At 43.8% G+C, this 16,711-nt stretch overlaps 1 protein-coding gene across 1 annotated transcript in view; it reads left to right on the top strand.

Annotated features, from left to right (window-relative positions):
* Nucleotides 1–11,291, top strand: part of Pop1 (processing of precursor 1, ribonuclease P/MRP subunit (S. cerevisiae)) — a 35,759-nt gene extending 24,468 nt beyond the window's left edge. The window contains exons 12-16 of the mRNA XM_013012395.1: nt 73–188; nt 1,533–1,724; nt 3,951–4,105; nt 9,092–9,445; nt 10,344–11,291. Coding sequence (XP_012867849.1) covers nt 73–188; nt 1,533–1,724; nt 3,951–4,105; nt 9,092–9,445; nt 10,344–10,989 — 1,463 coding nt within the window. The 3' untranslated portion in view covers nt 10,990–11,291. The remainder of the gene's footprint in view (nt 1–72; nt 189–1,532; nt 1,725–3,950; nt 4,106–9,091; nt 9,446–10,343) is intronic.
* The last annotated feature ends 5,420 nt before the right edge of the window (nt 11,292–16,711 follow it).

Below are 16,711 nucleotides of genomic sequence, written 5' to 3'. Positions count from 1 at the left end.
TCTACTGTAGCCAAGGAAAGGGCTACAATTGATGAAAGGCTGTGATTTGAAGGCTGTTTTTTTCCCTCTTAGATAATGAGAAGGTGAGACAGCTGTTTCTGGAGGGTGTGCCTGTGGAATGTGCCCATAGCTTTATCTGGAATCAGGACATCTGTAAGAGTGCCACAGAGAATAAAATCTCCGACCAGGTAACTGCTTACTGCTAAAATCATGAATGCCAGGTGAAAGTCATCATTCCAGAGATGCTAAAAGTGATTTTATACTTTATAAAGTGCCATGGACTTGATTTACAAGCAGCTTACTGATTCTGTAATCCATACTGTAGTTTTGTTTTGCTTTTGGGAAGAGAGATTTCTAGAAAAAATATAAAGTGATAAACTCATGACTGAAATGTTTTTCTTCCTAATATTTTCCATAAGTAGTCTTTTGTTTTATTCTGTTTTTTTATTTAAATGCTGGTTCTGGGGCTTAAACTCAGGACCTGGGCACTGTCCCTGAGCTATTTTGCTCAAGGCTAGTGCTCTACCACTTGAGCCGCAGCTCCACTTCTGTTTTTCTAGTGGTTAATTGGAGATTAGAGTCTCACAGACTTTCCTGCTGGGGCTAGTTTGAATCATGATTCTCAGATCATGGCCTCCTGATTAGCTAGGCCACCAGTGCCCTGCCTGTTCTGTTTTTAATTTAAATTTCACAATGATTAGCTCCCTGGCATGACCCTGGCATTGTACTCGATGCTGGGATAGAAGAGTAGGATATGGCTAAGTACAAGGTCCTCAGGAAGCCTAAGGAAGGAAGACTGAGCCCAAACTTAAGAGACTAAGGGTGACTTCCTAGATGGAGGAGCTGGTATTTGAAATTGCTCTCGAATGAGAGTCAGGACTTTTAATTTAAAAGCCACTTTTATAAAAAAAAAAGCAACTTCTACACTTTTTTGTTTTTTTAAAATGTTAATATTGACTATAACCATATGCCTGTCATAGCTGGGCTGACAAATGCATGCCACAATGCCCAGCTATTTTTGTTGTTGTTGAGATGAAAGTCTTAGCTTAGTTCTGGCTGGCCTTGAACCAGATCCTTCTGTGTACCTGGGATTACATTTTGAATCACTATCCTTGTTCACACACATACAAAAATTAATTAAAAATAGACTTTGGGACAGGGAGAAAGTACAGTATCATTTTATAACTTTGAATCTGTTATATTCTAGCCCAAATTTAGCAAGTTGAAGATAATTGGACGTTTTCTATCGAAATTCTTACGTAGAGAAGTTTGTTGTTGTTTTTTTTTTTTAAATTTACAGAAGGAGTACTCTGTACTTAAAATGGCTCACATTTATTCAGAACCCTTTTTTTTTTTTGGCAGTGCTGAGTTCGAACTCAGGGCCTTGTGCCTACTTGGCACGTACTTTGCCTCCTGAGCTTATACTCGCAGCCTAAGAATATTTAGCTTTTTAAAACTAAAGAGAGGAGAGAGACCCAGTAGGATCTCCTGGTACTGGATTGCTTGTCTTGAATTATTTTCTTCCACTTTAGGATTTAAACCGGATGAGAAGTGAGTTGCTGGTACCTGGGTCACAGCTTGTTTTAGGTCCCCATGAATCCAAGATCCCTATACTTTTGATTCATCAGCCAGGAAAAGTGACGGGTGAAGACCGGCTGGGCTGGGGAAGTGGCTGGGACATCCTGCTTCCGAAGGGCTGGGGCATGGCTTTCTGGATTCCATTCGTAAGTTCCTTTTTTGATTCCAACTAAGAGTTGTTATGTTAAAACACTTTTTTGTTTGTTTGTTTCTTTGCCAGTCCTGGGACTTGAACTCAGGGCCTGGGCACTGTCCCTGAGCTCCTTTTGCTCAAGGAAAGTACTCTACCACTTGAGCCACAGTGCCACTTCTGGATTTTTCTGTTTATGTGGTACTGAGGAAATAAGCTGAGGGCTTCATGTGTGCTAGGCAAGCGCTCTATCACTAAAGCCACATTTCCAGCCTAAAAACACATTCTTGATAGAAACTAAGTGCTAAGAGTGATTCAGACTTTATGTACAATTTTTAAATTGAATAATATTATTTCTGCCCTTAGAAGTAGAATTCTGGATACAGGATACTCCATACTTGTTGTCCCTAGAGCCAGATTCTCATTAATAAGGCCTATGCTGAGATATTTTGAAAATTTGAGAGTTTTTCCCCTAGGCATTTTATTTTAGTTGTATTGTTATAATTATTAACACAACAGTGGTACAAATCGACTGCGTTATGTGCTTCTATACCTACATCATATACTCATCATGCCCACCCACCCCTGTACACTTGCCCACCTTTCCTTTTAGATTCTGGTTTGGAAGTTTTAGAGGTTTCGAAGTGATTTTGTAATAGTAGCAACAAAACATTCAATTTTCAACCTTAAGAAATTGTTATAGTTTTTCTTCTTTTGTATCAGTCCTGGGACTTGAACTGGGGGATTGAGTGTTCTCCCTGAGGTTTTGTGCTGAAGGCTAGCACTCTACCACCTGAACCGCAGCTTCACTTCTGGCTTTTTGGTGGTTAATTAGAGATAAGAGTCTCACAGACTTTTCCTGCCTGGGCTGGCTTCGAACCACAATCCCCAGATCTCAGCCTCCTGACAAGAGTACAGGCATGGGCTACCGGCACCCAGTAAGAAATTTGTTATACTTTTAAAGCAGCCTTTATAGATGTATAGAATTTACTTTTCTGGCTTTAAAATGTTAATATTAACTATAATCATATAGTACTAAAAATGGCACTTAAAATTTTTTATTAAAATCTTACACATATTTTTCTGGTTAGTTTAAATATTACTTTAATGCTAGATATCATAAACAGCATTTTAGGCTATTAGATTCATGCAGGTGATATCTTTGTAGCAATTATGCCTAATGTGAGGGACATTCAGTTAATCATTTAGAAGTGGGAAGATTTTAATTTTTTTTTTTTAGGGTCCGGTCGTGGGGCCTGAACTCTGGGCCTGGGCGCTGTCCCTCAGCTCCTCAGCTCAAGGCTAGCGCTCTACCACTTGAGCCATAGCGCCACTTCCGGCTTTTTTCTTTTTTGCTTATATGGTGCTGAGGAATCGAACCCAGGGCCTCATGCATGCAAGACAAGTGCTCTACCACTGAGCCACCTTCCCAGCCCTAATTTTTTTTTATTATACTATGTTTCAAGCAGATGATAGTGATAAAATGAATGCCTGTGTGCCCTTCAGCTTAAGAGAGATTGGGTTCACTGGTAGTGTTCTAGTGCCTCTTCCCAGTCCTATCTTCCTCCTTTCTAAAAGTGCATATTTTATAACTGTATTAAATATTCATACTCCACAGTACATTGGGCATGGGACAGCTTTTTTTTTGTGTGTGTGTGTGTATGTGTGTGTCCTGGAGTTTGAACTCAGGGCCTGGTTCCATCCCTGAGCTTTTATGCTCAGGATTATACTCTACCACTTAAGCCACAACTCTACTTCTAACTTTTTGATGGTTAATTGGAGATTAGAATCTCATGGATTTTCTTGCCCAGACTGGTTTCAAACCATGATCCTCAGATCATGGCCTTCTGAGTAGCTAGGATTACAGGTATGAGCCATTGGCACCCAGCTGGACATCTTTTTAAGCTATATAGCAAACTGTATGCATGCTTTTGCAACTTGGTGTGTTCACTTGGTAAACTCTTGATTGTTGAAAATCCATTTCATTCACGTTTATATTGTATGGTAATTACATATATTCATATATATATATATATATGTGTGTGTGTGTGTATATAACAGCACATATACACACATAGATATTATAATGTATACAATAGTCCTACTGTTCCTCTGTATTTATCCATTCTCTTTTGATGAGCAATTGGAATGTTTCCTATTTTTCTCATAGAGACAGTTAAGCAGTGTCACTTATAAGTTGGTAAATGACAGTTAAGTTAGGAAATTTGGACATTTCTTTCAGATCTATCGAGGTGCCAGAGTTGGAGGGCTGAAAGAGGCCATGGTGCATTCACAGTATAAAAGTTTGCCTAACATCCCAGGAGATTTTCCAGACTGCCCTGCTGGCGTTCTGCATGCTGAAGAGCAAGCTAAGAGTTTTCTTGAAAAGTACAAAAGGTGAGAAATTGCTTTCTCTGCCTGGCATCTTAGGGGGTAGAAGAGGTGCTAGTTCATGTAGACTGGCAGTGTGGGGATGGCTTGGGGGACTGAGTGTATAATGTGGAGCTTTTGTGGGCTTTCCCTTCAGTTCTGCATTACCAAGAAGTTCCTAAGAACATGTTACCCGGACAGGAGATATTTGGCTTGTTTAGGCAGGCCAGGTTATAGCATTTTCTCTTGGCTATTTGCTGACTTTGATAGTGGACCGAAAACTGAAAAGTGGACATGCATTTCAGAAACCTAGATGTTCACTACTAACCCCTTCCCTATCTCATGGGGAACTTCTTATCTAAGTAGTACATACTTATAAAATGTAGACTGGCCGCTGTTAGTTCATGTCTGTAATCCCAGCTACTCAGGAGGCTGAGATCTTGAGGATCACAGTTTGAAGCCAATCTGATCAGGAAAGTTTGTGAGACTCTTACCTCCAATTAACAACAAAAAGCTGGAAATGGAGCTGTAGCTCAAGTGGTAGAGCAGTAGCCTTGAGCACAAAAGCTCAGGGACAGGACCAGGTTCAGAGTTCAAGCCCCAGGAGTGACCAAAAAGCCAAAAAAGTAATGAAACTCTGGTAATAGGTAAAGTACGTTCTATACTGGTATAATCCTGCCATCTGCGAGATAAGCACTGTGTTTGTATTTTAGCATCTATTCATCCAGACATTTTTCTTCTTGTCTTTCATTGGAGAGGAAAGGGTGAGGGCCCTTCCCTCCTTTCTATGTGAATGTTAAGAACTTCCCTTACATTGCTGGCTCCTAGAAGCACAGACACTGTTCTCTATTGTGGCATCTACAGTGTCCAGCCAGTGCTATGTGCAGTAGGCCTTGATAACTTTCATTGCTTTCTGATGAACCAGAGAATAATCGAATGTTGTAGTTCCTTAACTGTGGGCTCTACAAAGGCTGAATTGTGTCTTTTTGTTGGCTGCTGAAACCAGACAGGCACAATGTCTGGCTTCACAACCATTAGCTGAATGATAGACAGATACTCGATGGAGTGGATACATGGTGATGCATTCCTGATTGTCACCTTGCTAGCTTTTTTTTTTTTCCCCCTTGATACAGGGTCTTGCTATATATGGCCCCAAACTCTTGATCCTTTGCCTCAGCCACCTCAATGCTGGTATTACAGATATGCATTACCACATCTGGCTTTTATGAGCTCTTTGGAGGACAGCAGTCTTTTTTTTTTTTTAGGTCCGGTCGTGGGGCCTGAACTCTGGGCCTGGGCACTGTCCCTCAGCTCTTTAGCTCAAGGCAAGCGCTCTACCACTTGAGCCACAGTGCAACCTCTGGCCTTTTTGCTTATGTGGTGCTGAGGAATCGAACCCAGGACCTCATGTATGGGAGGCAAGCACTCTACCACTGAGCCACCTTCCCAGCCCCAGGACAGCAGTCCTTTACTGTATGTTCATATTGACAGTCAAGGTCCTTTTATGTTTGCTGAGTAACTGATGATAGTACTTATTTCTTACTGGGTTTTTGTGTTTTTCTTTTTCTTTCTTTCTTTTTTGTTTTAAACTCAGGGCCTAGGTGCTGTCCTTGAGGTGTTTTTTTTTTCCTTAAGGCAAAAAAGAGAGTGTTTTACCTCTTGAGCCATGACTCCACTTGAGGCTTTTTAGTGGTTAATTGTTGATAAAGAGTCTCATGAACTTTCCTACTGGTCTGGCTCCAAACCATGATTCTCAGATCTCAGCCTCCTGAGTAGCTAGGATTATAGGTGTGAGCCACCACTGCCCAGCTATTTAGACTTTATAATGTACGTATAGTTGTCATAGTTACAAGGTTTTTTTTTTTTTTTGGGTCCAGTCGTGGGGCCTGAACTCTGGGCCTGGGCGCTGTCCTTCAGCTCTTCAGCTTAAGGCTAGTGCTCTACCACTTGAGCTACAGCGCCACTTCCGGCTTTTTTCTTTTTGCATATGTGGTGCTGAGGAATCGAACCCAGGGCCTCATGCATGCAAGGCAAGCGCTCTACCACTGAGCCACCTTCCCAGCCCCACAAGTTTTTTTTTTAAATAAACTAATTTGAAACGTTCCCCTTTCATTTAACAGTGCATTGAGGCTAATTTCCCACATCAATAAATAGGACTCAAAACTGCATGTTAGCACCCTTCTTTGGTCCAGAGCCAAATGCTAAACGGTTCAGGTTTTGTGGACCATTGTTTCTGTGACAACTCAGCTCTGCCACTGTGGCATGAGGCAGTCACTGATGTCCTAGAAATAAGTGAAGGTGGCTGTCTTCTAATTGTAGTATTTATGGATACTTAAATTTGCATTTCATGAAATTTTCATGTGTCATGAAATATTATTCTTATGTTTTTTTCAACCATTTAAAAATACAAAAATCATTCTTAGCTTTACAAGTTGTACTGAAATAGAACACAGGCAAGATTTGTCCTGTGAGTCATAGCTTGCCAGCTCCCAAATAGAACGCTGAGTGATTCTTTGGGATTTGTAGGGTGGAATTTTATCAATGGCCCTGTGGGTTTTTTCCGATTTCTTGCTGTGTGCTGCTCTGAACATCTCCTTATAAATATCTCTGAATGCTTGTCTGACTTGTTCATCCCTTTGTCATATATTTTACTTAGAAACGATTCTAACCTCTGGGGCTACAGCAGGGACAAGATGGACTGAGTCTCTATTCTTGGTGGAGTCATGTTTCCAGGCTGGTATGGGGCTCTAGGATCAAGTAGGGAGGCTGAAATTCAAGAGCAAAGGCCTTAAGCAGGGAAGAGAGACTGAGGTCCAGTGTCCAGGTGCAGGGGTGGTATCTGATACACCTGGGGTCAGTTCTTCCATTTTAATAGGCTGGGAGAGACCCCTGAAGTGTGATACAAATGTAGGCAGATGTTTGATGAGAAGATGGGGAGCACTCTTGATTGTATCTTCTTAGTCAACAAAGTGGTGAGGTTACAAGCTGTTTGTAAGAAGGGGAAAGGAGTTGGCAGGGTTTTTGGTTTTTTTGTTATTGCTTTTTCCTTTTTGGTTATTGTTTTCTTTTTGTTTTTGTAGTACTGGAATTTGAATTCAGCTTTGCACTTGCTATGCATGTACTTTACCACTTGAGCCACATCTCATTCTCTTGTGCTTTTTTTTTTTGCTGTTGTTATTTGAATAAGGTCTCACTTTTTTGCCCAAGCCAGACTGGACTTTGATCCTTCCATTTATGCTTCTTACTTTGCTAGGATGACAGGTGTGCACCACTGTGCCAAATTTTTTATTGGTTGAGATGAAGTCTTTTGCCCAGGTTAACCTTGATCTTCAAGCCTCCCAAGTATCTGGGATTATAGGTGTCAGCCACTATATCTGGGTTGTCAGATTTGAGGAGAGACAAATTGTAAATATTTTGAACTTCAGGTCTTGCTAGGCAGAAGCACTACCACTTGAGCCACATCTATAGTCCAAAAGCTTTTCCTGTTTTTTGGAGAGTTTTGCTGTTTGCCTGGGCCCAGCCTGGACTGTGATCCTCTTTTTTCTGTTTTCAGCTTCTCCAATTTATATTTTCTGAGTAGCTGGGATGACAAGTCCATGCCACCTTGCACAGTTACTGACCGAAGTGGGGTGGGGCATCTCACTACCTTTTTGCACAAGTTGGCTTTAAACCATGATCTTCTCAATCTCTGCCTTCTGAGTAGCTGGGATTATAGGCACGAGCCACTGCACCCAGCTCATATATCTGGTTTTAAGAAAAGGTCTGCTGGGCATTGGTGTCTCATGCCTGTAATCCTAGCTACTCAGGAGGCTGAGCTCTGAAGATTATGGTTCAAAGCCAGGCTGAGCAGGAAAGTCTGTAAGACTCTTATCTCCAATAAACCAGCAGAAAACTGGAAATGGTGCTAAGGTTTAAGTGGCAGAGCGCTAGCCTTGAGCTGAAAAGCACAGGGACAGTGCCCAGGCCCGGAGTTCAAGCCCCATGACCAACAAAAAGAAAAAAAAGAGAGAAGGTTGTGTATTTGAAGGCTCTTGCTGTTTAGTTGCTGTGTACTGCATTTCGGATTCAGTACTTAGGATACTATGTCTCCCTTGCTCTTACCACTCTGGGCCCTTTTAATATAGATCAGATGGTAGGTGAAAAATGGTATCTTATTGGTTTAAATATGTTCTGTTAGCTAGTAGATTTTATTTATTTCTATTTGTACCTTTCTGCTGCTTATTGTTTGGATATGTATCTGACCCTTTATTTTTGTTTCTTTTTTGCACGTGTATTGGAGTTGGAGTTGGAGACAGGCTTTCTATATACTATGGAGTGTTCTGCCACTGAGATATATTCCCAGTCCTGCTTTGTTGAATTGTTTTTTGTACTGGAAGTTGAACTTAGGTCCTCATGCTCTTGCTTGGCTTTTTCTCTCAAGACTGGCACTCCCTCACTTGAGCCACAGCTCCACTTCCAGTTTTTTGTTTGTTGCTAAATGGAGACAAGAATCTTAAGGACTTTTCTGCTGTAGATGGCTTCAAACCTTGATTCTCAGATCTCAGCTTCCTGAGTAGTTAGGAGTACAGGCATGATGCCTAGCCACTGTATTGTTTTATTTTGTCAGTCATGGGGCTTGTACTCGGCCTGGGTGTTGTCCCTGAGCTTTTTCACTCAAGGTGACAGCTCTACCACTTTGCGCCACAGCTCTGCTTCCAGTTTTCTCGTGGTTAATTGGAGATAAGAGTTCCATAGACTTTCCTGCCTGGGCTGGCTCTGAACCCCAATGTTCGGATCTCAGCCTAGTAACTAGGATTGTAAGTATGAGCCACCAACACCTGGATGCTTTATTGGTATTTTTTTTTAAGACCAAAGAAAACAAGCTTGGATATGGAGGTAACTATTGTTTTTTATTAAGCATTTCTTGGAAAGTTTTTTCTGTGTTTATTGCTTAAACATGTATAAGTGGCCATAATTATTTTAATTGTCCATTCTTCAGTTCAAAATGCATTCTCTTCTTTGTTTTTTTATCAGACGCCCTCCTGCCAAACGTGCCAACTATGTTAAGCTTGGCACACTGGCACCTTTCCAGTGTCCCTGGGAACAGTTGACTCAGGACTGGGAGTCCAAAGTCCAGGCCCGAGACACATCTCCTGGAGCTCTCAGTAGAGAGGCGGGTGATGCAAGAAGACTCGGGGAGCCTCACGCTGCCACGCCTGAGCAAGCTCCGCAGCTCTCAGATGAAGCAGGCTCATCCACACGTGACCACAGGGAGCCAGAGACCATGGACACTGAGTGTCAGGACCAGGGAGTGGGGGAAAAGGTTCCAGACCAGAGTCCTGGCGAGAACCACACCGCTGCCATCAATAGTCAACTCTGTGTGCTTAGGTAAGTGTAGGCAACTTCTGGATACATTTTGCCTTGACCAGCTCACAGGATATGAAAATTTTATTTATAATAATAACAATAATCAAATGATACAAAGTTATTACTATTATTGTTGTTGTTATTATTGCAGTGCTGGAGATTAACCCAGCACCATATTCATGCTCAGCGCTCAGCAAGCACTCTTATCACTGAATTACACTCCACATCCTGCCTTCAACTTTTTTTCTTTTTTAGTCATGGGCCTTGAACTCAGGACCTGGGTGCTACCCCTGACCTTTTTTGCTCAGGGCTCTCACGCTCCCACTTTGAGCCATAGAAGCACTTCTGATTTTAGGTGGTTAACTGGAAATAAGAATCTCACAGACTTTCCTGCCTGGACTTCAAACTTTAATTCTTAGATCTCAGCCTCCTGAGTAGCTAGGATTGGCGTGAACTAACAGTGCTCAGCTGCCTTCAACTTCTTAAACTTTAATCTTTTAGTTTCAGTATTGCAGACACCTAAGAAGGCAAATATTCTTACTAAAATATATGAAGGAATCTTTTTAGTTTTTTAAAAATTATAGTTTTGATACTTGCCCACATGTAGTATGAAAAAATTAGTTGTAGCAATGCCTTATCTTTTTTTTTTTTTTTTGTCGGACCTGGGGCTTGAACTCTGGGCCTGGGCACTGCTTCTGGGGGTTTCTTTTTGCTTGAGGCTAGCATTCTACCACTTGAGCTATAGCACCACTTCTGGCTTTTTTCTGTTTGTGTGGCTGAGGAATCGAACCCAGAGCTCCATGCATGCTAGGCAAGCACTTAACCGCTAAGCCACATTCCACACCCCACCTTATCTTCTAATTGTACATTTCTTCCTTGAATAAACTATCCTAAAATGTATGTCTCTGGCTTTACATAGGAGTAGAAAATTACTGAAGCAACTGTCAGCCTGGTGTGGGCCCAGCTCTGCGAACAGCCGGGCAGCCCAGTGGGCTCCTGGCAGAAGCCAGCGAGAACTGAGCAGAGAGGCTTGCCTGTCTGTCCTGGACCTCTTCCCCAGGGCCCTGGTATGGGTCCACCTGTCCCTCCTCCAGAAAGGCAGCCCAGAGCCACACACCATGATCTGTGTCCCAGCCGAGGAAGACTTGCTTCAGCTCAGGCAGGATCGCCACTACTGTGGGCCCCAGGAGCCCAGACACAACGATCCATTCAAGAGGAAGATTGTAAAGCAAAAGGAGAAGAAGAAAATAGTGAGGAGGCAGGACGGAGGACTCGCTCCTGCCGACGTTGTGGAGGCCCCTGTGCAGGAGGAGGCTCTGACGTTGGGCTTGTGGTCAGGCCCCCTCCCAGGTGTGATTTCACACTGTTCCAGGGTTCTCCTTGGCTTCGTCACTCAGGGAGATTTTTCCATGGCTGTTGGCCATGGAGAAGCCCTGGGCTTTGTGAGCGTGACAGGCTTGCTAGATACGCTGTGCAGCCAGCCACCAGCCACAAGGGGCCTGGTGCTGCTCAGGCCGCCTGGCTCTCTGCAGTACCGATTTGCAAGAATTACCATCGAGGTGTGACTGGTTCACTGCTTGTGAACACTGATCAGTCGATCGATGGATGGATAGTAGCTCTGTTTGCCAAGTCACAGTGGGAGAGTCTGCCTTCCCTTCAATTTCAAAATATCATGTGTCGTTCCTTAGAAATAAGAATAAAAAAGCACACTTTATGCAAACAATGAAATGTTTATACTGTTTCAATCATCTCATTTGTTTCCATCTTTCCTTGGCCTTGTTGTAGCGCTGTAAAATTGTTTGGCAGGTATAGCCAGATGCTTTTATGATCTCTTGGTTTTGCTGAACAGTATCAGAGACTCTATCACTTATTGTCCCTCCCCCTTTTTCTGTTTAGTTAGGAATAAAGAGCTGTGGGGGCTCTTTGAAAAGCCTTATACTTGTGATAAATTGCAGTAGCTGTTTAATGACTTGATTGTTACTGAAGAGGAAATGGAACTAGTTAGGTCCTTTATGGGTCACGCTTAATTTTTGTGTACAGAAATCAGCAAATGAGGGGGCTGGGAAGGTGGCTCAGTGGTAGAGCGCTTGCCTTGCAATGGAGGCCCTGGGTTCGATTCCCCAGCACCACATAAGCAAAAAAGAAAAAAGCCGGAAGTGGCGCTGTGGCTCAAGTGGTAGAGTGCTAGCCTTGAGCTGAAGAGCTGAGGGACAGCACCCAGGCCCAGAGTTCAGGCCCCACAACCGGACCCCCCCCCCAAAAAAAAAAAAAAAGAAATCAGCAAATGAACATCCGTATGCCTTAAGGAAAGAAGATTCTCATTTCCAGGCAGTTCAGTGTATCACAAAAGTGTTGGGCCAGAATTAAAATGAGGCTTTGTGATATTATGCCCCTTTGACTTTTTTGTTGCCCAGAGTGTAATCCTAGTAATTACTTAAATTCTTTTATATAAAAACTTTTAGCTTTTGTTTCTGCCAAGAATAGCTGAAAGCCATAAAGGAGCATTTCTGCAAAGATGTTCTGTGAAATGTATTGCCTAGGAAAAGCCTTTCTAGGTCAGGTTGATTTGAGATCCCCTGGCTTAATAAGCAGAGTTAAGCGTTTATGAAAGGACTTCTGGAAGCTTTCATGTGATAATGTGCATGGTGAGTGTGTAGGAAGTAGGTCATAGTGTATAGGATGTTGTAAGTCTTTGTGCTGCTGAAACTCCTTAATAAGGAGCCCTTTGTGGTTTTGGTATTTGGGACACATTTGACAAGGTAGCTTCCTTTGCAAGGCCTTGACTGGCCCTGTGTCCAGCACTAGTGCCAACATCATCCAGGAAGTCTGGAGAGGGGCAGAGAAGAAACCTCATTCTGCCCCAGAGAAAGAGTGCGCTCATCATTGTACTTTTTCTTCAGGTGGGGAAACACTTCAGTCTCTAGCAGAGTCTGAGTGGGATTACTTAGTGTAAATGTGCAGTGAGGCATTGTTTCATGTCAATGCATTGGGTTTTCACCATAGCGTTTCACAGGAGAGGCCTCTGGCATGGAGAGACACAGTGGGCCATCCAGTAGTCAGGCAGCACCTTGAGCCAATGAGATGGCTGGTGTTTCTCTTCTTTCCAGCCTCTGAGCATCTGTGTCTAACCCAAATCAGCTGAGAGAGTGTAACCACATGGAGTCTGCAAACAGAATAAATGAAAATGTCACCTGATGTTCACTTGTGGATATTTATTGGACCACTTCTCATTTGTTTTCTAGGCTCTAAGCTACTTCATCTGTGCCTGAGCAGTCTTGATGACAAGTCTGAGCATGCCATGTAGTCCCCTTCCGTCATTCTAGGGGACAGGGCACATTTGCAGCCCCTCTGCTTGGTGGGGCCCACCAAACAGCATGCGATGAAAGGGTAGACTAGCATCTCCCACAAAGTATGCCTGGGAGCTTTGGTCCCTGGAAGAAGGCGTTTCCTGGCTCAATGAGTTGAGGAAGAGTTCTCCCCCACAGCTTCCTCTTACAGCTTCACACTGAGCATTTACAGCCAAGGTTCAGCATGTCTGCAAGCAAACAGGTCTGGTTTTCAGACTCACACCTTTTTTTTCCCTTTTCCATACCAGTTGTCCAGAGAACACTAGTTTTGTAGACTATACTTGGAAAACAGTCTGCTTACGTGCAGTGAAGAATCCCTGTCTCTGCTGAGAAAGACTTGGGATGGTTTTCCCTTCATAGCAACTGAATTGCTTAATGTGCTCATTTTGATTCTGCCAGGTGCCTAGGACTGTACCAGGGCCATAGCCCTGTCCTGTTGAGGTGACTTGCAGCTACCAAATCAGGAAGTGTGTAAAAGACACTTGGCACTGGTGGCTTATGCCTGTAATCCTAGCTACTCAGGAGGCTGAGATCTGAGGATTGCAATTAGAAGCAAGCCCAGGCAGGAGAGTCCACAAGACTTACTTCAAATTAACTAGTAAAAAGCTGTGTAAGTGGAAGTGTGGCTCAAGTGGTAGAGTGCTAGGCCACAAGTTCAGACCCCAGTACTGGCATGCACATGCACACACATACACGCTTCTTTCCCCCAAAAGAAGGTAGTTGTGAGCTGAACAGTAAGACAAATTACACACTGGAATTTTTTTAAGACAGAGAAGTGATTCTTTCAGGGGATTATCCTTAGTGGTGTTTTTTTCCCCCCAATGTTTTAGTGCCAGTCCTGGGGCTTGAACTCAGGGCCTGGGCACTGTCCTTGAGCCACACCTCCATTTCTGACTTTAAAAAAATTTCAATATTATTTTATATGATCAGAGGCATATAAACATTGCACCTCTGTGTTCCTTCCCTAAGAATATCCTCTCTTCTCACTGTGTGTGAATGCCTAGGGCCTGTATAATTTATCATGCACACGTCTGACTTTTTGTTGCTTAATTGAAGATGAGTATCTCAGATTTGTCTGCCTGGGCTGGCTTTGAACTATGATTCTGTGAGTAGCCTCCTGAGTAGCTAGGATTACAGGTGTGAGCCACCGACGCTTGGCAAGGTATTTCTTAAAGGCTTCCTCAGTGGTTGTGTTGTACAGCTTGAGTTAAGAGCTACCACCTTAGAGGTCTGGGTCCTTGGTCCCTCTGACCTTGGGAAGTATGAATGAGTAAGGATGCCATAGAAGTCCGTAACTCCTGTCCCCTTAGCAGGCTTCTTGGCTAGTATAAAACTAGCTTCTGTGCGACTGCAATGTGAAGTGTGCAGGTGGAAACGTAATGAGAGTGCGTGTGCAGGGCTGGGTGACTGGGAGCAGGGCTCTGGCCTGGGAAGGAAAACAGTGGAAATACTCAGGTTGCTCCTAAAACACCAGTGCTGGAGTGCCCACCCCTGGGGACACAAACGGAACTGGTCAGGGCTGGAATCTGGATGTTCCTCCGTGTGTGTGTGTGTCTCTCTGTGTGTGTGTGTGTGTGCATGTGCATCAGTACTGAAGCTTGAACTCAGGACTTGGGTGCTGTCCCTAACTTCTTTGCTTATGGCTGTTAATTGGAGATAAGAGTCTCCTGGACTTTGCTGGGGGGCTGGCTTCAAAATGATCTGAAGGCAGCCTCCTGATTAGCTAAGATTACAGGCAATAGCCGCTGGCACCTGGCTCCCCAGTGACTGCAACCCAGGTTGAAAACAGTATGCCCCACTTAAATCGAGGAGCCGGTGTAATTAGTGAGAGAAGCAGTGAAGAGTGGGGAGCTGCAGGGTGGTGAAGGGTTTTAGGGCACACCACTGTTACTGGGTGTCCTTGGTTGGTGTGCTCTGGAGCTGAGCTGACAGCCGAGTGCTCATCAAAATAGTTCCTCTTCCCCCCCTTTCTCTCCCCCTCCTTCCCCTCTTCCTCCCCCCCCCCTTCTTCTGTCGGACTTTAACTCAGGACCTGGGTGCTGTCCCTTTGAGCCATAGCTCCACTTCCAGATTTTGAGTGGTTAATTGGTGATAAGAGTCTCACAGACTTTCCTGACCAGGCTGGGTTTAAACCGCAATCCTCGGATCTCAGCCCCCTGAGTAGCTAGGATTGCAGGTGTGAGCCACCGGCTCACATCTCCTCTCACTTTAAAAAATATTTAAATTTAGCCAGGTACTGTTCTGGAGAGAGCCTGCCTCCCCTCCCCCCCATCACCACCTGTGTGCATTTCAAGGGTGTTTATAGATGTGGTACTCCTAGTTCATCTCCACTCATTGTGGTTCACGGTGCTTGGAACACAATGGTCTTTCAGTCACTGTAACGGACAAGCCCTTGACTGCTCCAGGTTTTGGTTTGTGCTGTGTTCTGCCGTAATGGAATATGCTCACCCTGACATCCCATCCTTGGAGCTTGATTTTTACATTGCTTAAGAGGCGTTCTCTGGTACCCTATTTAAAATAGGGTACTAGTATGGTGGTACACACCTGTTGTCCCAGGAGGATCATGGTTTGAGTCTACCCTGGGTAAAGTTAGTGTGAGATCCTCTCTGAAAAACTAAAAGCAAAAGGGCAGAGGGCATAGACAAGTGTGAGGCCTTGAATTTTGTCCTTAGTACTACATTTTCCTCTGTCCCATTATATATACAATGATGAGTATTAATTATTATATATTAGAACATAGAGTTTGTGTGTGTTGACTTTATTAGTCTGTGAACCTCAGGAATGTAAGACCATACATTCTTTGATTATTCTTTCACCCCAGATTCTGACAAGTGCTTTACTCATAACTTACGTTTAACACTTTTTTTAAAAATTGATACATTAGCAAGAGGGGTTTGTATTAAAATAGTTTTACTGCATGTTAGGCATATGTTGCAATGACCAAATCTAACACTAGATGGTGCCAAGACATAAGTAAATAGCAGTTCTGGAAAAATCCCATCAGAATCAAAATGTAATTCAGTTGTATTTGTCCTTGCCGTGGGGACATGGATGAGGTCACGGATCAAGCAGTAGTCCCTTTTGGATGCAGATCCGTGTTAGCACAGTGCTAGTTTGAAGTGCTTAGTAACTTTTAAAAGGCACCCAGAGCAGAAGCAACTTTGAAAGCTTTTTGAGTGAATTCCATCTACCTCATCCCCACTGAATCTGCCCCTCCATCACAAGCTGGTGATTTTACTTCCACCTTGACCTTGACCTTGACCTTGACCTTGACCTTGACATTCAAAATGCCCAGTTAGCTCCAGAGTCATCCTATGCCCAGGTATTCTTTTTATTTTCATCTAACATTGAGAGCCACCCTTTGTGTTTAGGAAGTCATTTACGAACTTTGCTTTTACCCCTCCTCTAAACAAGCTTGCTTTCTTTAGTTTTCCTTCTCTTCCCCACCCCCCATGTCTCACAGGACCTAATGAGCTTCCTATCAGAGTCCTCCAAGGAATGGAGGGAATGCTTATGGGAGGCTCAGAGGAGGGAAATCTTCCTTTCTCAGCTCCCATTCCTACAGGCCTCACTTGCTCCGGAAGGGTTCTGGCGTCTCTGGGTTTGCACAGATGCTTGTTTATCTGAGCCTGCTCCCTGAGCCCCCCATGAAAGCCAGTGAGAGCCCCAGGAGTGGTAAGGCTCTGTGTGTGTGTGTGTGTGTGTGTGTGTGTGTAGGAGGTAGCGAGGTGCAGCGTCAGGATGTTCCTCTAGAGCGGGTGCCATAGTGTGGGCAGCGACGGTCCAGCTGCCGAGCTCAGGTCACGCAGGCGCCTGCGCAGTGTGGACGTCTTTCCCTTGTGTACCTGTCGGTCACCAGGGAACAGCAGCTGCCCTTCTGTCCTCTCCCACCTGCCTTGTTTTTAACGTCTTGCAAGGCTGCAATTCTTTTCTGGGCTCC

This window comes from Dipodomys ordii, unplaced genomic scaffold (assembly GCF_000151885.1).
Source record: "Dipodomys ordii isolate 6190 unplaced genomic scaffold, Dord_2.0 Scaffold17, whole genome shotgun sequence".
Lineage (NCBI taxonomy): Eukaryota > Metazoa > Chordata > Mammalia > Rodentia > Heteromyidae > Dipodomys > Dipodomys ordii.
This window is presented reverse-complemented; position numbering and strand designations above follow the sequence as displayed.